This window comes from Cydia fagiglandana, chromosome 24 (genome assembly GCF_963556715.1).
Source record: "Cydia fagiglandana chromosome 24, ilCydFagi1.1, whole genome shotgun sequence".
Taxonomy (NCBI): Eukaryota; Metazoa; Arthropoda; class Insecta; order Lepidoptera; family Tortricidae; genus Cydia; species Cydia fagiglandana.
Window position 1 is genome coordinate 1,102,771 of NC_085955.1, and position 22,314 is coordinate 1,125,084.

The window sequence follows — 22,314 nt, forward strand, 5'->3', positions numbered from 1 at the left end:
AGCGCGGGCGAGTCCGGCGTGGCGGGGCGGGGCGGGGGCCGCGGCGAGTCCATACGCAGAGTGTAGCCGCTCCCCGGTTCTAGAACATTATTCATAAAGGCTATGTATTCCTGTAACGCTTTACTTGACAGTTCGTCTCTATTATTTAAGTTTTTCAACTTTAATTCTAATTTTTCTAGTTCATCGGAGCGATGACTCAATTCTTCTACTGTCCGGTCTAGTTGGTATTGGCAGTTTAGAAGTTCATCGCTTAAGGCGACACTGTTACATTTGGATTGTATCGTTTTGAATATTGAATTATGGCGTTTTAGCAAAAGTTTAGATTTCTTTATGAATCTACTGAGTTTTAAATATTTTTTTATTTTTTTGGATCCTTTCAGTGCGACTCTAATATCACTACTGCCTTCAATGTGCACAGAACTTTTTAAATCTACTGTTTCTACCATTGGGGAGAACCCTATGCTATCATCGACTGAATCTACATCAAAGCTATTAATTTCAGCAAAAATACTTAAATTATTGTCTCGCAGTCCGGAGTGGCCGGAGCAATACTTGCAACTATGTTTTGACTCTGACTCCTCCAGCTGCTGTTCTGGAGGCAGAGGAGACGCCCTTACACATCCTCACAGAGTGCCCTTGCCTAATGCGTACTCGTGACCTAATCTTGGGCGGACACATATTACGCCCGGAGGAGGTAAAGTCTCTCGAAACCAAAAAGATCCTGCAGCTATTTGAAGTTGCAGGGTTGGATCGAGAGTTGTAGTAGGTGGCGATCACAATAGATCAGGAATGGTCGCAGTGATACATAGGCTTTGGAGCCTTACGCTACGTCTTACGTAGGCAAACAACGCGCGAACGCGGCGCGGCGCGGCGCGGCGAAATCAATCCTTTGATGCCCATAGAAGTGTCCTACGTAAGCGATCTCGTTGCGAACGCGGTGCGGCGCGATTTGCACGCGAATGTCAGGCGGCGCGGCGCGGCGCGGCGCGGCGGCGGCCGCTTTCGCCGCGCCGCGCCGCGCCGCGTTCGCGCGTTGTTCGCCTACGTAAGACGTAGCGTTATATAGCCCCTAATAAAGAAGAAGAAGAAGAAGAAGAGCACCATCTGTTGATTAAAAGGCGTCGGAACTTAGATTTTGCCTAGGCATAGAGAAATATAGTAAGACAAGAGCGCTCACTCCATACATCAGTTTTGGTACTAAAAATATTAGTATTTTCATAGTCAACATCTAGCATCGAGTAGCGGAATTATCAGTACTTTAAGTAGCAGTAGTAAGTAGTACTGTCAAGTGACAATAGATGTAGCATCGACCGGAAACATGTGGTGCGCCTTCTAACGGACTCTATCACTTATATAAGATATAGGTCAGGGGTGCCTTTGTGACGTCCGTCAGAGACAGTCAGAGTCACCGCAGAGCTGACCGTCAGGGTGTGCCCGACTTTATAGGATGTAAAACGTATATATATTCACCGCAAATTAAAATAAAAGACATTCTCTCTTCCTATTTTATTAATACTAAAGCTAAGGATTACAATTGCAATTGCACACAAAATGATTAGGGTAAGGGAAATACGGCATGTTGGTATACACTGAGGTCGGAGCCCCTGTCGTCACAGCGCCCTCTATCCCAAGAGCCGTGTCTACATTAACTCTTTGTGCTTGTGTTCTAGTCTCTGATTGAACACATTCCTTTTCTATGTTCGGTATGTTGTCTCTAAGGAACGCGCGGTGTGCGTAGAGGCTTGTGAAGGCGGCGATGGCGAAGGCGTTGCAAAGGTTGTCGTCGCCAGCGGCGGTGGACGCGACGCCATGCAGGTAAGGGATCTCTGAGGAGTAGAGTACGAAGCCTCCCCCGCTGTCGCCGCGGCAGAGCGCCTTGCCTGAAATCAAACCGAGTACTTACGTCAGGCGTGAAGAAGAGGCGTAAAGAATATAGAGTAAAGTACTAGCACGGATCTTTATGTATTCTAGACACATAGGTGGGTAAAGACCTCTATCTCCATTACAGAAAACAACACAAATAGTACAGGAAGAAGAGATTAAACAACAGGCGGCCTTATCGCCAAAAAACGATCTCTTCCAGATAACCTTTAGTTAGCGAAAATTAATAAATTTATGTCATGTCATTAGGTACTATAGGCCTGTGCATGAACTATAGGGGGCAGCATAGGATCCGTCAGATTTTTGGCGCGAGGTGTAAATGTGTCGTTTATGCTTCCGATGTAGCCCACAAGATGGCAGAACCTACTATGCACAAGGAAAGATACCAACGAGAACGGTAGATGGTAGCACTGGCTTTGGCAATGTACATGTGCACATATGTTTCTGATCCAGGCCACAAGATGGCAGGCCCTCCAACGCGCACGGTCCCTATATATTGACACTAACAGTTTTTTTTACCTATCCACCTAATATTAGTGTTTTACCAGTGAAAACGTCTCCGGCGCAGATCTTGTCGCTAGTGATGTACTTGTGGAAGGAGAACTCGGAGTCCGCGAAGCACTTGTCGACGTCAATGTACGGGAGGTCCAGGTATGTGAGGCGCTGTGATGGATCGCCGTTCTTTTCCGTCAGACCCCAGCCGAGGATCTGCAATATTAAGGCAAAAAGCGGTAGGAGCGTGCGACTTTCAATCCGGAGGTCACGGGTTCACATCCCAGCTGGTACCAATGAGTTTTTCGGAACTTAGGTATGTACGAAATATCATTTGATATTTACCAGTCGCTTTTAGGTGAAGGCAAACATCGTGAGGAAACCGGACTAATCCCAATAAGGCCTAGTTTACCCTCTGGGTTGGAAGGTCAGATGCAAGGCCCCTACGCTTTCTGTTCTCTTTGACGGCGCAGCAACTAGTATAATTTCTCTCTCCTCGCTATTTTAAAAATGCCATTTGTCAAAAAAGGACAACCATATTGTTGACAAGGTGAACTTCAAATCAAGTGTTGCCTTTTTTGATGCATCCAGGCTGTGTATGTGTGCGTAAAAACGTGTATGTGTGCTCTTTTAGGGATGTGAAAAGTCGATTTTAATCATGTTATATATCGATAAACGCTACACAGCGGAACGAAATAGCTATTAATTGAAGCTTCAATATCTTCGTTAAACATATACATAATTTAAATGCTAATGAATAATAAATATATTAGAATATAATAAAATATTTCAATTATTGCGGAACACATATCTTAGTAGGTATTTATGTATTTTAATTAAATATCTGAATTGTGATCTGATAACCACAATAAAGAATAAAAGCGTTTTTGTTCATTTTAGATATCGTCAAACCTTTGAAGTAAAATTAAAATTGTAAGAAATATCGATAGTTTATCGATATGACTTTATCGACATGGCTACAGCAAGGTGGTGTTAAATTGTTAATCGTACACTAAACAAAAGTGGCAACAGTGACAGCTCGCTGAGACACCGTCTCTATATATTATAAGTCTATGGTCAGATGGCAGTCGCTTTCGTAAAAAACTATTACCTACTCCCAAGTAAACGTTTATAAATAAGGAGGTTAGTGCCTACGCCAATTCTTGGGATTAGTTGTCAAGCGGACCCCAGGTTCCCACGAGCGGTGGCAAAATACCGGGATAAGGCGGGGAAGATGATGATGTTTAAGGATGACTCACGTTAGACCGGGCCGTGTCCGGGCCGGAGCTTCCAGGGCTTACTTTTGTATGACATGACAGGTGCTCACGTGATGATTTTCATAGAAAACAATGCACCGGAAACTCCGGCCCGGACACGACCCGGTCCAAAGTGAGTCATCCTTTATGGTCTTACCGTTCCGATGTTCCCCGGTCGCAACTGTTTCATTTCGAACTGCCTGTCGAAGTTCACGCAGACGGACTGCACGCCCGGCGCGTACGTGAAGGGGGTGGTCAGCCGCAGGATGGCGATGTCATCCTGGAAGCTGGTGGTGCCGCCGCGGAACCGGGCGGGCAGGATTATGTCTGAGACCTGAGGACAAAACGAACACACACCTTAAATGTGTGTAGGGAATGTTAACCGGTTTTTATTCGTATGTAATTAAGGTTAAAAACCGGCTATTAACCGGTTTTTCGGCAGCATTAGCCTGCTTGTCAATTTTTTATTTATTGACTTTTTTTTGGCCCTGGATGCCAGCTCTTTAAGCCAAATCTCATGGAAAAAGGGGCACATATTATTAAAAATCCGCCCATGCATTTCAAGCCAACACCCAGTGGCGTAGCTAGGGGGGGGGGGGCGGCGGCGGGGGCGGTCCGCCCCGTCGCCGCCCAGTGAACATCAGTAGTGCCACCTATAAAAATTCGTAAAATCATGTAAAATGAAAGCGATATAGTAAATCCTGAGCTATTTAACATAAATTACAATTACTCTATTTAAATATATTTTACAATTATGATTGAATTTTGGGGTGACACCCACAATTTCCGCACCGGGTGCCACCCATGCTAGCTACGCCACTGCCAACACCACCAATGTTTCCGGGGTTTCCCCCTAAACCAGCCCCAGCCTTAGCTGTGTGTAACTTCGTAAGGTACTTACAAAATCAAAAAGTTAGTTACTTACATCACAGAATAGATAATAGTACTAGAGTCGCACCAAACAAAGTTTGCAGCGGATTTGATAGCCCACGCAGTGTAAGTGTTATGTATACGTCATAATTTCATAGAAGTTTGGCGTTTAAAATGACACTTGCACTGCGTGGGCTATCAAAATCACTGCAGACTTTTTACGGTCTGACTATAGGTACAGAAGGTTCACTCTCTAACAAAACGCGTCTATTACGACAGATAACACCGCAAGGTGGCCCAAGCGCGAGCAGGGCCCCGTTTCTCAAAAGCTTGTAACTTGTAATACAAGTTAACTTTTTGACAGCATTTGTTACAACGGACTTCCACTTGTATTACAAGTTACAAGCTTCTGAGAAACCATGAGAAACGGGCCCCTGGCGTCCGTTCCGTAGCGATGCGCGCTCGTACTGCTAGACACCAAAGTTGGTGCGGTCCGCATGTACTTGTAGCGGCGCGACGAAATCGCGCAGTGAGCCATGCCACAGAAGAAATAATAGTACTACCGTACAGAAAGGACACTTCCTACAAACCCGAAGTTTGACAGCGATTCAGGGTCGGATCATGCTATCCCGTTCTAATATATAGCACTATCCCTTTCGGCTATTTAGGGTTGTCAAAATTCAAGTGATTTATTTATCTGTGGTCGTGCACGCACAAGGAAGTCAAGTGGTGCCAACCCGTAATAATTGCTCGGAGCAATGCTGGGCCGAATTCGACCGAAGCAGGCGTGGCTCACTCCGCGATTTCGTCGCTTTGCTACAGGTAGCTAAAAGTACATCCGTTCGACCCTCAATTTTGGGGTTTGCCATAAGCCGCGCGTGGCGCTGTCTCCACCTAGCGGCCATATCTGTGCTGATCGTGACAGACGCGTTTTGTTAGAGAGTGAGTCTTCTGTACCTAGTACTATTATTTATTCTGTGACCGAAGTCAGGAGTGTCTCCCTACTGGCCATGCCTGCTTACGTCAGAATGTTGCGCGTAAGTATCCTGCGTGATGTTCCACGGGCGGAACAGCTTGCCGGCGGCCACCGCGAACAGGCTCGCGCGCTGCTGACCCCCCACGTCTTCCCAGAAGCAGTGGGCCGCTGGAACGATCAATATCATCAGATCAACACGAGTGGAGTTGCTTATTGCAAACCTAATACCTTCTCTACACGATGGGCCAACGCCAGCCACTCCAAGGGACACATTTATGCGTTAGAGGGAGCAAGTGATATTGCTATCTCATTCTATCGTATGGCTGCGTCCCTTGGAGTGGCCGGCGTTGGCCCATCGTGTAGAAGAGCCATAAACGCAACTATTACTTTCGTAGTCGACATCTAGTGTCAAGTAGCGGATTTATCAGAACTGCTACTTGACAATAGATGTCGCGACTGACGAAAAGTGTATTGCTCAAGAATTTTCAACTAATATTGCAAGCAGTGGGAATTCAATCATTCAATTCATCTTTATTCCAGATTCCAGATACAATGATCCATATTACATTAAAATCACGGACACAATTAAGATAATAATTTAAAATGATTACAATATTCAAATAAAAATTCAAAATAATATTAAAATATTAGTCAAATTCAATTAAAATATCAGAAAATAGAGTTCCGTAATCCGGTTATAATATTAGTTGAAAATTGTTAAGCATTAGATTTTTCGTTCGTCGCGACATCTATTGTCAAGTAGCAGTACTGATAGATCTGATGTCGACTACGAAAATAAGCGTTTTGGTAAGTAAACTGATGTATGAAGTGAGCACTCTATTATGCTTCCTCATTTCTCTATGACTTTAATTTCATCATCACCACGAGTGGAGTTGCTTATTGCAACCTAAAAGCAACTATACCATAGAGATACCACATTTCGTGCCCCCCTTGAGGAACAAAACAGACTTTAAGCGATATGAGCGTAAGGATCACACGAGACGACGCCCAGGATCGCGCAAAGTGGAGGAAGCAAGTAGGAAAGCGGACCCTGGCAAAGGCCGGGATAACGCTAGGTAGAAGAAGAAGAACTTAGGGACTTTATAAGTTCGCTTTTGTAGCATTAGAAAGAACTTGAAAGAAGGTAAGCGATCTTGACATGCCTTTTAATTGAAAAACGCTTTTTTAACATCAGTAACTATTACTTGTAAAATCAGAAGAATATAAATGATCGTATTAGGTTCATAATTGTTTCATATTTGCCGTAACTTATTTTTAAAAAGTGTTTTTCAACTAAAGGACACATCAAGATTGTTTACCTTATGTCTGATGCTTAAAAAAACGAAGTAAAGAAGGACTATTAATTACCTGAAATAACGAAGTCGCGTTTGACGAGCGACCCGCCGCATGTCTACATGTCATGTAGGGCGCCCAGCGCTTGCTGTACACCCCGACGTGCCACTGGAGGGTCTCTATTGTTTCCCAAATAGTTTTAAGTCATAATGTATTGTTTGTCCGAATTTTCGTTAGTCATAATTGGTTTTTCTCAGAAACGCGTAACTTTTCAGGATTGCCATAAAACAAACCTAACCTAACCTAACCTATCTATAGAATAACCTTAGGAAAATCCTGTAAAGTTAACGGTTTCAGTTTTATGACTAACGATAATATGACAAACAATACATTATGACTTAAAACTTTATGGGAAACAAAGGGACCCCGCCACTGGAAGGAGGGGGCGCTGGTGCCCGGCAGCGTCGGTACCAGCGTCGAGCCTTTACTCTACTCTACTAGTTGGAAGAAGAGAGAGAGTTACCTGATATGATGAAGTCGCGTTTGACGAGCGACCCGCCGCATGTCTGCATGTACGGCGCCCAGCGCTTGCTGTACACCCCGACGTGCCACTGGAAGGAGGGGGCGCTGGTGCCCGGCAGCGTCGGTACCAGCGTCGAGCCTTTACTCTACTCTACTAGTTGGAAGAAGAGAGAGAGTTACCTGATATGATGAAGTCGCGTTTGACGAGCGACCCGCCGCATGTCTGCATGTACGGCGCCCAGCGCTTGCTGTACACCCCGACGTGCCACTGGAAGGAGGGGGCGCTGGTGCCCGGCAGCGTCGGTACCAGCGTCGAGCCTTTACTCTACTCTACTAGTTGGAAGAAGAGAGAGAGTTACCTGATATGATGAAGTCGCGTTTGACGAGCGACCCGCCGCATGTCTGCATGTACGGCGCCTAGCGCTTGCTGTACACCCCGAAGTGCCACTGGAAGGAGGGGGCGCTGGTGCCCGGCAGCGTCGGTACCAGCGTCGAGCCTTTACTCTACTCTACTAGTTGGAAGAAGAGAGAGAGTTACCTGATATGATGAAGTCGCGTTTGACGAGCGACCCGCCGCATGTCTGCATGTACGGCGCCCAGCGCTTGCTGTACACCCCGACGTGCCACTGGAAGGAGGGGGCGCTGGTGCCCGGCAGCGTCGGTACCAGCGTCGAGCCTTTACTCTACTCTACTAGTTGGAAGAAGAGAGAGAGTTACCTGATATGATGAAGTCGCGTTTGACGAGCGACCCGCCGCATGCCTGCATGTACGGCGCCCAGCGCTTGCTGTACACCCCGACGTGCCACTGGAAGGAGGGGGCGCTGGTGCCCGGCAGCGTCGGTACCAGCGTCGAGCCTTTACTCTACTCTACTAGTTGGAAGAAGAGAGAGAGTTACCTGATATGATGAAGTCGCGTTTGACGAGCGACCCGCCGCATGTCTGCATGTACGGCGCCCAGCGCTTGCTGTACACCCCGACGTGCCACTGGAAGGAGGGGGCGCTGGTGCCCGGCAGCGTCGGTACCAGCGTCGAGCCTTTACTCTACTCTACTAGTTGGAAGAAGAGAGAGAGTTACCTGATATGATGAAGTCGCGTTTGACGAGCGACCCGCCTCATGTCTGCATGTACGGCGCCTAGCGCTTGCTGTACACCCCGACGTGCCACTGCAAGGAGGGGGCGCTGGTGCCCGGCAGCGTCGGTACCAGCGTCGAGCCTTTACTCTACTCTACTAGTTGGAAGAAGAGAGAGAGTTACCTGATATGATGAAGTCGCGTTTGACGAGCGACCCGCCGCATGTACGGCGCCCAGCGCTTGCTGTAGACCCCGACGTGCCACTGGAATGAGGGGGCTCTGTTGCCCGGCAGCGTCGGTACCAGCATCGAGCCTTTACTCTACTCTACTAGTTGGAAGAAGAGGGAGAGTTACCTGATATGATGAAGTCGCGTTTGACGAGCGACCCGCCGCATGTCTGCATGTACGGCGCCCAGCGCTTGCTGTACACCCCGACGTGCCACTGGAAGGAGGGGGCGCTGGTGCCCGGCAGCGTCGGTACCAGCGTCGAGCCTTTACTCTACTCTACTAGTTGGAAGAAGAGAGAGAGTTACCTGATATGATGAAGTCGCGTTTGACGAGCGACCCGCCGCATGTCTGCATGTACGGCGCCTAGCGCTTGCTGTACACCCCGACGTTCCACTGGAAGGAGGGGGCGCTGGTGCCCGGCAGCGTCGGTACCAGCGTCGAGCCTTTACTCTACTCTACTAGTTGGAAGAAGAGAGAGAGTTACCTGATATGATGAAGTCGCGTTTGACGAGCGACCCGCCGCATGTCTGCATGTACGGCGCCCAGCGCTTGCTGTACACCCCGACGTGCCACTGGAAGGAGGGGGCGCTGGTGCCCGGCAGCGTCGGTACCAGCGTCGAGCCTTTACTCTACTCTACTAGTTGGAAGAAGAGAGAGAGTTACCTGATATGATGAAGTCGCGTTTGACGAGCGACCCGCCGCATGTCTGCATGTACGGCGCCCAGCGCTTGCTGTACACCCCGACGTGCCACTGGAAGGAGGGGGCGCTGGTGCCCGGCAGCGTCGGTACCAGCGTCGAGCCTTTACTCTACTCTACTAGTTGGAAGAAGAGAGAGAGTTACCTGATATGATGAAGTCGCGTTTGACGAGCGACCCGCCGCATGTCTGCATGTACGGCGCCCAGCGCTTGCTGTACACCCCGACGTGCCACTGGAAGGAGGGGGCGCTGGTGCCCGGCAGCGTCGGTACCAGCGTCGAGCCTTTACTCTACTCTACTAGTTGGAAGAAGAGAGAGAGTTACCTGATATGATGAAGTCGCGTTTGACGAGCGACCCGCCGCATGTACGGCGCCCAGCGCTTGCTGTAGACCCCGACGTGCCACTGGAATGAGGGGGCTCTGTTGCCCGGCAGCGTCGGTACCAGCATCGAGCCTTTACTCTACTCTACTAGTTGGAAGAAGAGGGAGAGTTACCTGATATGATGAAGTCGCGTTTGACGAGCGACCCGCCGCATGTCTGCATGTACGGCGCCCAGCGCTTGCTGTACACCCCGACGTGCCACTGGAAGGAGGGGGCGCTGGTGCCCGGCAGCGTCGGTACCAGCGTCGAGCCTTTACTCTACTCTACTAGTTGGAAGAAGAGAGAGAGTTACCTGATATGATGAAGTCGCGTTTGACGAGCGACCCGCCGCATGTCTGCATGTACGGCGCCCAGCGCTTGCTGTAGACCCCGACGTGCCACTGGAAGGAGGGGGCGCTGGTACCCGGTAACGTCGGCATCGGAGACGAGCCTATACTCCAGTCTACTACTTGGAAGAAGAGAGAGAGTTACCTGATATAATGAAGTCGCGTTTGACGAGCGACCCGCCGCATGTCTGCATGTACGGCGCCCAGCGCTTGCTGTAGACCCCGACGTGCCACTGGAAGGAGGGGGCGCTGGTGCCCGGCAGCAGCACCGGAGACGACCCTATACTCTACTCCACTAGTTGGAAGGAGAGAGAGAGTTACCTGATATAACGAAGTCGCGTTTGACGAGCGACCCGCCGCATGTCTGCATGTAGGGCGCCCAGCGCTTGCTGTAGACCCCGACGTGCCACTGGAAGGAGGGGGCGCTGGTGCCCGGCAGCAGCACCGGAGACGACCCTATACTCTACTCCACTAGTTGGAAGGAGAGAGAGTTACCTGATATAACGAAGTCGCGTTTGACGAGCGACCCGCCGCATGTCTGCATGTACGGCGCCCAGCGCTTGCTGTAGACCCCGACGTGCCACTGGAAGGAGGGGGCGCTGGTGCCCGGCAGCGTCGGCACCGCCGTGGACCCTATGCCTTGCCCAGTGTACAAGTTACCCTCTTCTGCAGGTGGGGCAACCTTGAACAAAAAATTAAAAAAAAAAAATGATGGCAATAATTTCATTTTTTGTACAAGCTTTCAGAGCAACATAAAACTGCCCTTGTCAGGGCACGTCATGTTTCTCTATTTAATTGCGAATGTCAATCGATCGCAACTGTTCTTTTCAGAACAATTTTGTGTTTCTGTTAAAACACATGATGTCAGTCGAGTGTTCCCACAGGGTTCCCCCTCAAGCGAAGCGTACCGGCAGGCGAATAGTGCGGCCTCGGCGTGTTGACTGACAACTAATACTCATCGAGACAATTCTATAAACCCCTAACACAATTAGGTTGCGTTGTTTCACCACAGAGTTCCTATGGCCACCTCCTGTCTCCATCATCAGATCAGCTCGATGGTACCATAATATTACATTGTCATACGATTTATAAATGCATGCAAAATTTCAGCTCAATCGGAAACCGGGAAGTGGATCAAATTTAACTTGCAAGATTTGATTACAGACAGACGGACAACGGTCAGGTGAAACTAAATAAAAGCTTGTAAAAACTGTACTTGTCAGACTGTAGTATATACCTGCTCGAATCTATCTCCAAACCCGTAGTCCGTTCCGTTGTTCTGATTATTATCAGCATTTTTGTACAAGCTCTCACATTCGCCCAAATTGTAGACATCAGTAATGCCCCTCAAGAATTTCCTTAAATCTCCACTCTCCTCGATTATGGTCGATACGGTGTAAGTTCTGCGGCTGTAAAGTCTACCACATCGGCGAATGACGGGCGCGGTGGCAACACCAAGGATGAATGGGACCTTGTCTTGATAAAATACCAAGCCGTTGCCGCTGTCAGTATCGCATTTAGTTGTAACTGAAACGAGCGTACAATGTTTTTTGAAGAACAAGTCGATAAGGCCATAGAGAAAAAAATACATATGCTCACTCCATACTTCAGTTTTAGTTCCAAAATGACTATTATTTTCATAGTCGACTAGCATCGAGTAGCGGAATTATCAGTACTGCTACTTGACAATAGATGTAGCACCGACCGAAAAGTCTAATGCTCAACAAATTGCAGCTAATATGATAACCGGAACTCTATTTTCAATCACGTCTGCTTTTAATTAGGGTTCCGTACCCAAAAGGTAAAACGGCACCCTATTACTAAGACTTCGCTGTCCGTCCGTCCGTCCGTCTGTCTGTCACCAGGCTGTATCTCACGAACCGTGACAGTTGAAATTGAAATTTTCACAGATGATGTATTTCTGTTGCCGCTATAACAACAAATACTAAAAACAGAATAAAATAAAGATTTAAGTGGGGCTCCCATATAGCAAACGTGATTTTTGACCAAAGTTAAGCAACGTCGGGCGTGGTCAGTACTTGGATGGGTGACCGTTTTCTTTTTGCATTTTTTTCCGTTTTTTATTTACTTTATGGTACGGAACCCTTCGTGCGCGAGTCCGACTCACACTTGCCTGGTTTTATTATATAGTTGTAAATTGTTGTTCAATACAATTGTCGTGATAGATACTAGACAATTCTAGTATCAAGTAGCGGTACTGATAATTCCGCTACCCGATGCTAGATGTCGACTGCGAAAATAATTGTCGTTTTGGTACCAAAACTGATGCATGGAGTGAGCACTCTATGCTTACTATATTTCTCTATGATAAGGCATAAAGAAATAAGTAAGAATCTATTCTACTACTAACTTCATATATCTACTACTACTACTCTAGTACTCTAGTACTAACTTCATATATCAGTTTTCTTACCAATACGCGGGTTATTTCGTAGTCGACATCTACCGTCAAGTAGTGGATTTATCAGTTCTGCTACTCAACAATAGATGTCGCGACGAACGAAAATTAGGTTTAAGTAGTAGTAGTAGTAAAACACTTTATTGTACAAAACATATTTCGAGGATAGTTGCTAAGTGACAATAAATAAAATAAAAATCAAAACGAACCAAAACATTCGGACATTCGTCGTAAGTTAAACTTAGGGTCCCCCCACATCTGGCGTCTTTCGAGCGTCGGCGTCTGTCGGCGTCGGTCCAGCGCTATGGAAAATGACGTCGCTGCGCAGTTGCGTCGACGCCGCGTCGACGTTGCGTCGACGTCGGCCATAGAATTGTAGACGCCGACGCTCGAAAGACGCCAGATGTGGGGGGGCCCTAAGACCCACGCGCCAGCCCGGCCAGCGAAAAGGCAACGGGAAAGCTGAGGCAGTGTCAGAAAAGTCCGAAAAAGATTGTAAAATAGTTACCACCGACAACGAATACAGATAAAAAATGTTGAAATAGTTATTTGTACAACAAGAGATCAAAGTTTGATATTTATTCGAGTGCTTATTTTGAGTCCCGTGCAAGCGAAAGATTCTATAGTAGATTCACGAGCGTAGCGAGTGAATGTAATTTAGAATTTTGAGCGTAGTAAGGGATTCAAAAGCGCACGACATGTAAATAACTTTGATCTCGTGTAGTACACAAAATTTTTCACCTTAAGCAGTGAGAACATACCTAGAGGGACAGACCTATAGAACCCAAGTATATCGAACTTAAATTGTATTAGACCCCGCATGTTGGAATGACATTTGACTATAAAGGTCACTTGAATGACATTTTGTCTCACTCAGTGAGCAAAATGCGATTTTGCTCACTCATTTTATCTCACTCAGTGAGCAAAATCGCATTTTGCTCGCTGTTTTTAAGAAGCAAAGTACCCTTGGTAGAGCTGCTGAGGTGAAAAGTCTTTTTTACTCACTATTCATCTCGCCAGGACAGATCAAGCTGCTTCCAGTGGTCTGGTAGTGCACCTTATACTGACAGACGTCGTTCTTGACGAACGGGAGGGACAGCCAGCTGTGTCGTCGGGGTGCGCATTCACCGTTCTTTATAGCGATCCAACTTGCTACCTGCAACATTGATCTTAAGGCACTGGTCCCACCGCGAGCTAGTAAGCTATGAGCTATCGGCTATAAACACGAACAAAAGATAAGCACTCCCGTGTAAATAAAAGAGACACGGCGATATTTATAGTTACTCGCCCAGCGGTGAGCTGCCGTTTATAGCCGATAGCTCATAGCTTACTAGCTCGCGATGGGACCAGTGCCTCAGACTCTTAATATTGTGTCCAAATTCAGCATCTTTCGAGCATTGCTCCGGCTTTTTGAGACTCATGAGAGCCTTCCGCTTGCCGCTCGGCTACTAATCCCAAGAATTGAAGTATAGGCACTGGTCCCACCGCGAGCTAGTAAGCTATGAGCTATCGACTATAAACACGAACAAAAGATAAGCACTCCCGTGTAAATAAAAGAGACACGGCGATATTTATAGTTACTCGCCCAGCGGTGAGCTGCCGTTTATAGCCGATAGCTCATAGCTTACTAGCTCGCGATGGGACCAGTGCCTCAGAATGTTAATATTGTGTCCAAATTCAGCATCTTTCGAACATTGCTCCGGCTTTTTGCGAATCATGAGAGCCTTCCGCTTGCCGCTCGGCTACTAATCCCAAGAATTGACGTATAGACATTAGCTCTAAGGGACAATCGTTGGTATAGTAAACGCTAATCTAAACTTAAATAGATGGAAATAATCACATGAATGACATGACTTTTCGTACCATTTGTCACAATTTTTGTTACCTACTTATACGTTAGGCGAATCGCAATTGTCAATGTTGTCATAGAGTGTTCACTCCATCCATACATCTTGTTAGGGGTTGTGCACAAATCACGCGAGGTCTGATGGGGCGAGGGGCGGTATAAATGAAACCTCACGTGTATTTTTCTACAGTGAACGAAACTAAGAAAAAGAAACCTACCACATAAGTAGATACTTTTTCTCGGTTTCCTTAAACATAGACCTTCACTGTGCACTTCAAAATAGCGAGTCTATTTAACGAAAATATAAAACTAAACAGGATTTTCTATGTACTTACAAGACAATTTATCTTAAAATTAGGTCGAATGAAAAAATTTCAAAAAAATACACGTGAGGTTGTGTGGGGGGAGGGGGGTTGCCAAAAACCTCACCAAATATCATCATGGGGGAGGGCGGGGTCAAAAAGTAGCCGAAAACACCTCGCGTGATTTGTGCACAACCCCTTACCAGTATTCAGTATTTTCGTAGTCGACATCTAGCGCCAAGTAGCGGATTTATCAGTACCGCTATTATTACACGCAGGAGTTAATAATAGAGTTCCGGTTAATCCGGTTATTATATTAGCTGAAAATTGTTGAGTATTAGACTTTCCGTTCGTCGCGACATCTATTGTCGAGCAGCAGTAAGTACTGATAATTCCGCTACCAGGCGTGACTCACTCCGCGATTCCGTCGCTTTGCTACAGGTAGCTAAAAGTGCATCCGTTCGACCCCAATTTTGGGGTTTGCCATAAGCCGCGCGTGGCGCTGTCGCCACCTAGCGGCCATATCTGTGCTGAACGTAACAGAATCGTTTTGTTAGAGAGTGAGTCTTCTGTACCTAGTACTATTATTTATTCTGTGCCGCTACTTGACGCTAGATGGCGACTATGAAAATAACAGTCGTTTTTGTAACAAAACTCATAACTATGTTTTTACTATGATGTTGTACACTAACCGTTCCTAGATTCTCTTCCCTGATCTGCCTGATAGTCTCCAAGTCCCAATCCAAGCTGAAGCACGCCGGCTTGACGACGCTGGTGTATTTGAACGGCCTCTCCAGATACATGAAGGCCAAGTCCGGTTGCTTACACGGGTCATCCATCTCTGATATTGATATGTTTTTAATCTGTAAAAATAAGAAGATGTAGTGGTGTAGACTTGCATGCAATTTACGTTACATTGCCGATTACTAAGTAGGTACCAGGGATGTTGCGGATGCAGATTTTTTTATATCCGCGGATGCGGATATTTAAATGCTCACATCCGCGGATGCGGATGTCAAGATTAGGTAGGTACTTAAAAAACGTTAAAATACAATACATTTTAGTAATTTTTATTTTAAATAAAACGAAGCGTTTAGTATTTGAGACAGTTAGAGCAAACTTGGGCGACGTTAGAGCAAATCTGCCACTGTAGACGATTTAGTTATAGGTAATGACGAAATTACCTAGCACTTACGCCGCCGCTAAGACGCTATCCTGTTACCGACATGTTCGTCATCCGCATTAAGCCCCGCATAGATTTTATGCGGATGCGGATTTTGAAAATAATGCAGAAGTTCCGCGGCTGCTGATGCGGATGCGAATATTCGCAACATCCCTGCTAAGAGCTAAGGTATACTGCATTCACAGTTTGATCAGATACCGCAGTGTAAGAGTGTGTACGAAAATTGCTTGCAAGTTCTTTCTAGTCTAAACCTCGTTTAAAATAAGTATGTAATCGACGGTAGAGATGTCGACTACGAAATAACCCGCGTTTTGGTAAGAGAACTGATGTATGGAGTTAGAACTCTATCCTTACTTATATTTCTCTACGCAGCACCAGAAGTGCCCCGTTGCAATATTATGGAGTGTGTCCTTACCTCAGAATACTGTGCATTAGTGTCTCTCTGATCATCGTAGTCGGGATACAGTTTGCCGGCTGCGACACGGAACCGCGTCGTCGGCAGCGCCTGCCACACGGGGAACCGGAAGTGCCCCGCTGCAATATTATGGAGTGTGTCCTTACCTCAGAATACTGGGCATTAGTGTCTCTCTGATCATCGTAGTCGGGATACAGTTTGCCGGCTGCGACACGGAACCGCGTCGTCGGCAGCGCCTGCCATACGGGGGACCAGAAACAGTGCCCCGTTGCAATATTATGGAGTGTGTCCTTACCTCAGAATACTGTGCATTAGTGTCTCTCTGATCATCGTAGTCGGGATACAGTTTGCCGGCTGCGACACGGAACCGCGTCGTCGGCAGCGCCTGCCACACGGGGACCAGAAGTGCCCCGCTGCAATATTATGGAGTGTGTCCCTACCTCAGAATACTGTGCATTAGTGTCTCTCTGATCATCGTAGTCGGGATACAGTTTGCCGGCTGCGACACGGAACCGCGTCGTCGGCAGCGCCTGCCACACGGGGACCAGAAGTGCCCCGCTGCAATATTATGGAGTGTGTCCTTACCTCAGAATACTGTGCATTAGTGTCTCTCTGATCATCGTAGTCGGGATACAGTTTGCCGGCTGCGACACGGAACCGCGTCGTCGGCAGCGCCTGCCACACGGGGGACCAGAAGCAGTGCCCCGCTGAACAAAGTATTAGCGTTTTATATTCTGTACTACTTTTATATTATATAGTATTATTTCAAGCTTAATAACGTAACGGCTTAATAAAACAATATGGCTAATACAGTGTACCAACATAAGATGATTGTAATATTATTTGTAATGTCAGTTATTGAAAGCCCGCCAAAAGTATACTTTTAAACGCATAGGACTAATATATTATGTTATCTGTGACTCTTAACTTTGCCTGTCAACTGGTGAAGGATTGCCGCTAAATGAGAAACCAGCTTTGTAAAACTAATATTAATTATAAACCTGTCAAGAAGAATATCGTCTTTATATTTGAAAGCACCATAAGAATCCCCAGAACGAGGCCCACAGGGTGGGCTAACAAAAGCAGGGATCAACCATTAGTATACCTATATAGCATCCATAAAGGATGACTCACGCTAGACCGGGCCGTGCCCGGGACGCTTCCGACACTTCTTTTTCTATGACAGGCGATCGGTGATCACGTGAATGCTTTCATAGAAAACTGAAGTGACGGGCGGCCCGGTCCGTTTTCTATAATATAGTCTGTATCTTTAGGTAAACAAACAATTTACTTTTTCGGGTAGTTATAAGATTTATTGGTTAACCAACCAAATACAAAACCTAACCTAACCTAACTTTAACCTACATTATTTGATCGTGTAATATTTTCATCTACCCTCAACTGGCTTAAGGAGCCATTTGAGGGTAGATTTTGTTTACTTTTATTTAAATACCTAAAGATACAGAGTATAGACTGTTGTAGCGTGATTCATCCTTTAGCCTACAAACTCTGCAAAATAGCGTTATATGGATTAACATCATGAAACCTACCTGAAATAACTATGTCAGCCTTGATCAACGACCCTCCACATGTATAAATATATTCAGTCAATGCCATCTTCTTCTCATAAATAGCGACATGCCACATACTCGCTTTCTCATCGAACAGTGGTGCTTTTGCATCATTCGCATTATTAGTTCCTTGAATACCACCTAAAGCTGCGTCTATCGATGCTAAATATTCTTGATAGTTATCATCATCTGAAACGGGCTTTTTGCTATCATTTGTATCTGCTTGGCCAGGTTTAGCTTGATTGCCAACTGCGTCTATAGTACTTATGGGTGCAATTTGATCAGTTGCAGTGCTGTCTTGGGGTTTGGCATCGTTATTTGGTAGAGCAGTTCCTTGTTCAATAGGCTTAGCCTTGGAATCATCTACTACTGATATTCCAAAACCATTATTATTATCTGACGCAGGAATGAAAACTGGATTATTATCATTATTCGATAAAGTCATTTCTGCTTGTACAGGTTTGATAGCAGAATTCTCGGCTACACTTTGAAAATTATCACGATTCGGGCCGGAATTGATCACAGTTTGAGGCTTTTGCTCTTTCACGAGAGACTCATCTTGTATTAAAGTTATCGGTCTGGGAGTCGGAGTGGGGGAGTCAGTTGTCTGCCTTTCTCCGAGTCTTATTTCGACTTCTCTGATAACGGGTTGAGGATGCGTTGGGGTCGGGGTACTGAAATGAAATTTCAAAAACATTAGCCGATCGAAACCGAATAAAATTGGTTTACTTGATTGCAACGAGCGGAGCCTGCGAGAAGAATCCGTCCTTCGGTGAATTTTCTAGTTTACGTATTCTATACTTACTGGGTATTTCAGAACATACTTCGAACCAACGTCGCAAACTAGTGTTTGCAATATAACACTTTAAACTCTCGCGTTTTGTACACATATTTAATTACACAAACGGGTCTACCGTCCATCACCCGTTCCGTTCCGTTGGTCTTCCGTGACCACAGCAGCTGGAGCAACTCAGCTGAAACGTCGGAATTTAAGGTGAAAACAATGAAATTATATCGCGGTAGACCCATTTGTGTAATTGCATGCCAAGTTTAAGGTGAAGTCCCGCGGCCAAACATTGTGGCAGACACAGAGTGCCACCGTATCTGGTCTACTAAAAGAGTGATAGGTACTGCGGCCACGGCAGTTTATCACTCTTTTAGTAGACGAGCAAGGGGTGGGGGTAGGAACCAGATGAAAAGCCCTACCTCTCAGTTACAACTCTGGCAGTTGTGGTCTTCCGTCTGGTGGGCCGAGGAGTAGTCTGGCCGAACCAGTCATGCTGCCAGCTTTGGCTCCAGTCCCCACTCCAAGGGTTCTTGTCGTGGCTGGTGTGGAGGTCGTGATAAAATCGGCCACGGCTGCCGTAGGTTACGATGACGAGGTCTGTAAAAGATTTGATCCGGTCCCTTTTGATGACATAGGGTTCTGTTTTTTTGTCCCATCATGCAATTATTTTTTGTTTTAAATGTACAGTACTTTTTATGCATATATTCTATGTTTTTATAACATTTTTTATGACATCAGACGACCTGTGTAGCCTAGTGGGTAGCGACCCTGCCTATAAAGCCGATGGGCCCGGGTTCGTATCCCGATAAGGGCATTTATTTGTGTGATGTGCACGGGTATTGGTTCCCGAGTTATGGGGTGTTTTCTATGTATAAAAAGTTAAACCCATCAGAAGCCCAACTGAGAAAATTTTTTTTTTTGCTTAAAAAACAATAGGTTGTAAAACACGCCTTATACAATGTGTATGACCATGGGGCTTTAATTCCAGGGCTTGATTTTAGTTGCTAAACTGAGTTACTTTTACTATGGGACCAACCCTAAAATCGGGGAAAATTTTGTTTTTTGGCTTTTCCATAGAAAACGTCGACATCTGAATATCCAAAATGTATGAAAAGGTAAAAAACAAATCAGGATTTCGGGGTTGGTGCCATAATAAAAGTAGCTCGGTTTAGCGAGTAGAATCAAGCCCTGGATTTAAAGCCCGATGGTCAGTAACACCCTGTATGTGACGTTTTCAACCATTGTAGGTTGTCGATAAGGTTGATTTTAAATAGAAGCTATATGGAAATAGCGCCATATTGACAACTGACAATTAAGTACCTCCCTTTTGGTTGAGAATGCCACAAATATTTGCATTCGCCTAAACGTCATGGGCAGAAACCTTAAGGTCTCATTATAAAGTCTGGTTACGACAAAAATAGACTTTTTAAAATTAAAGGTCAGCATTGCATCTGGTCAGTGCACCGCACCGGTCCGATGTTATTCCTAACGCTATTCAGTAGCGAGTCTGAATCGGAGAGAGATACCTACCTCTTGGTCTCTAGCAACTAGCACCAAGTTATCAGACAGACAGAGTTGCTTTCCTATTTTTACTATTAGTACAGTCAGCAGCAGAAGTTGCTAAGCGGGCGAGGTGTTCAAGATTAACGTGACGATGACGCGCTCTTATTCTCTTATATTACAACCGCCCAGCCCCCGTGGCCGGCGATTTTAGGTAAGCGTAAAGTTAGGTAGATATGATATCACTTTTATAATTATAGTTGCCTGAGACGAAAGCTCGGTAATCAATGAAAAAAAAACAATAACAAAAGACATTCAAGATATTGAAAATTCAAGCTAAACATCACTTTTATACAAGTTGCCTGAGACCTAGAGTTCGCGGTAACCGACGACATCCGATGAACAATAACAAGATATTCAAGATATGTTGCAAATTCAAGGTAAACCCCGTAATACAAACAACAACTAAATTGACCAAAACTGAACTTTATGTCTTTGCAATAAGTTTTAAAATATATTCAGGTACAGCTGAAATAGTACCTTAAATTCAAAGGCTAGAGAGTTGGTATACATTTTATGGGCGCTTGTGTCGTTTTGAATGTGATGTGTTGGAATATACCGGTTGGTCCGTTTTCCTTATTTATAGACGGATCCACGAAGGGCTTGCAAACAACTTGCTAGCTTACTAATGTTATGTATGTATTGTGCAAAAACACATAAATATATTAAAAAAAAATCGTATTTCTTTTTTCTTTTATTTATGACGGTGGCATGATCAATTTGGTATTTTTTTTTTTGTTAAGGGTACCTACTCGTCACAATAATACAACACTTAAATACATACTTAACATAATTACAAAAACATACATAATTATAATAATTAAGTATTTGCTTGCTTACTTACATTCACTTACCTAATATCACGAAACACATCCATTTTCCATACATTTTTGTCACTAAAAGTAAATTACTATTTTAATTTTCAAAATCATGTATTTCTTGTAACTGTGAGACTGTGACACAGATTTTATTTTTTATAACATTTATTATTTTATTGCCTTTACAAGACCGTGAATGCGTCTATAAAAACCTTAACTTCTCAAAACAAAACAGAAATTCACGAGTAATTAACATTAATTTCAGCTCAAGCAATATTGAATCTTACGCCCTTGTCACACGGGTTATTTAACTGTAGGTACACTAAATTATTAATCCATGTCTGTCCACCTACTCATATGGAGTTCGCACATTCGACTGATGAAAGTACCTAATATGTGAAGCGAAGCTTCCGAGATGACGTCTTAGGATCTATAGATAGGTACCTATATTAAATTTATACTCTTATAAATACGAAGGGTGAGTCATTGATAGGAACATGCCTATGTATGTAAATGCTATGAACCGTAGATAGTAAATAATATAAAAACCGGCCAAGTGCCAGTCGGACTAGCGCACGGAGGGTTCCGTACCATTACGCAAAAAACGGCATGCAACTTGTAATACAAGCGGGTGGCACTTTTTGACAGCTTTTGTTAGAAAGGGACTTCCACTTGTATTACAAGTTACAAGCTTTTGAGAAACGGGCCCCTCCTAACAGATTATTTCTGAAGTTTCGTTTTTTTAGAAATGTATAAATGCCAGTAGGGTTCTAGGGTCTATCTACCGATGTCACGTAAGACTAGGTACTAAAATCCTTTTTTTTACATTTAAGATTATACGGACTCTATATGCCATCAAAACTTAAAATTCATAACTCCTTTTGCTTCGCCGTAGTCGGGTAAATAATAAACAAGACTAAGAATGTTATCATTAACTTTATTAAAAATTCTAGAACACATCAATAGGTATATTAACGCTATAGGTACTATCATAAAATGAGACGTTCCACGGGAAAAGCTACCTTATGGCGGTTGGCGCTTACGTCGCGTAGCACCGTATATCTGTATCTTTAGGTATTTAAATAAAAGTAAACAAAATCTTAAGGAGCCATTTGAGGGTAGATGAAAACATTACATGATCAAATAATGTAGGTTAAAGTCAGGTCGTTCAGTGAGTGATCCAGGCGATTTTGTATTTGGTTGGTTAATCAATAAATGTTATTTTATTTAAATAACTAAAGATACAAACATACGTCACATACGGTGCTACACGACGTGAGCGCCAACCACCCTAAGGTACCTTTTCCGTAGAACGTCACAAATAAAGTCTAAAACTAAGCGATTCGACGGTTGCGGATGCCTTACAACTGTGCGATGTAAAAGTGTACACACTTATTAATTTCATTTTATACAATGTAC

At 45.0% G+C, this 22,314-nt stretch overlaps 2 protein-coding genes across 2 annotated transcripts in view; both read right to left on the reverse strand.

Annotated features, from left to right (window-relative positions):
• LOC134676249 (zinc finger protein 235-like) overlaps positions 1–22,314 on the reverse strand; it is a 57,206-nt gene that overhangs the window by 26,141 nt on the left and 8,751 nt on the right. The gene's annotated exons all lie outside the window — the stretch shown is intronic.
• On the reverse strand, positions 1,492–21,050 carry LOC134676569 (uncharacterized). Its single transcript, XM_063534961.1, has 13 exons — positions 20,932–21,050; positions 18,937–19,114; positions 17,710–18,404; positions 16,745–16,866; positions 16,160–16,300; positions 15,254–15,424; positions 13,419–13,569; positions 11,232–11,521; positions 10,490–10,676; positions 5,522–5,643; positions 3,787–3,963; positions 2,427–2,589; positions 1,492–1,880 (listed from the first exon to the last, which is right to left on the reverse strand). Exons 1-13 carry the CDS (start codon positions 20,963–20,965, stop codon positions 1,522–1,524), a joined length of 2,790 nt encoding a protein of 929 aa, XP_063391031.1. The 5' UTR covers positions 20,966–21,050; the 3' UTR covers positions 1,492–1,521.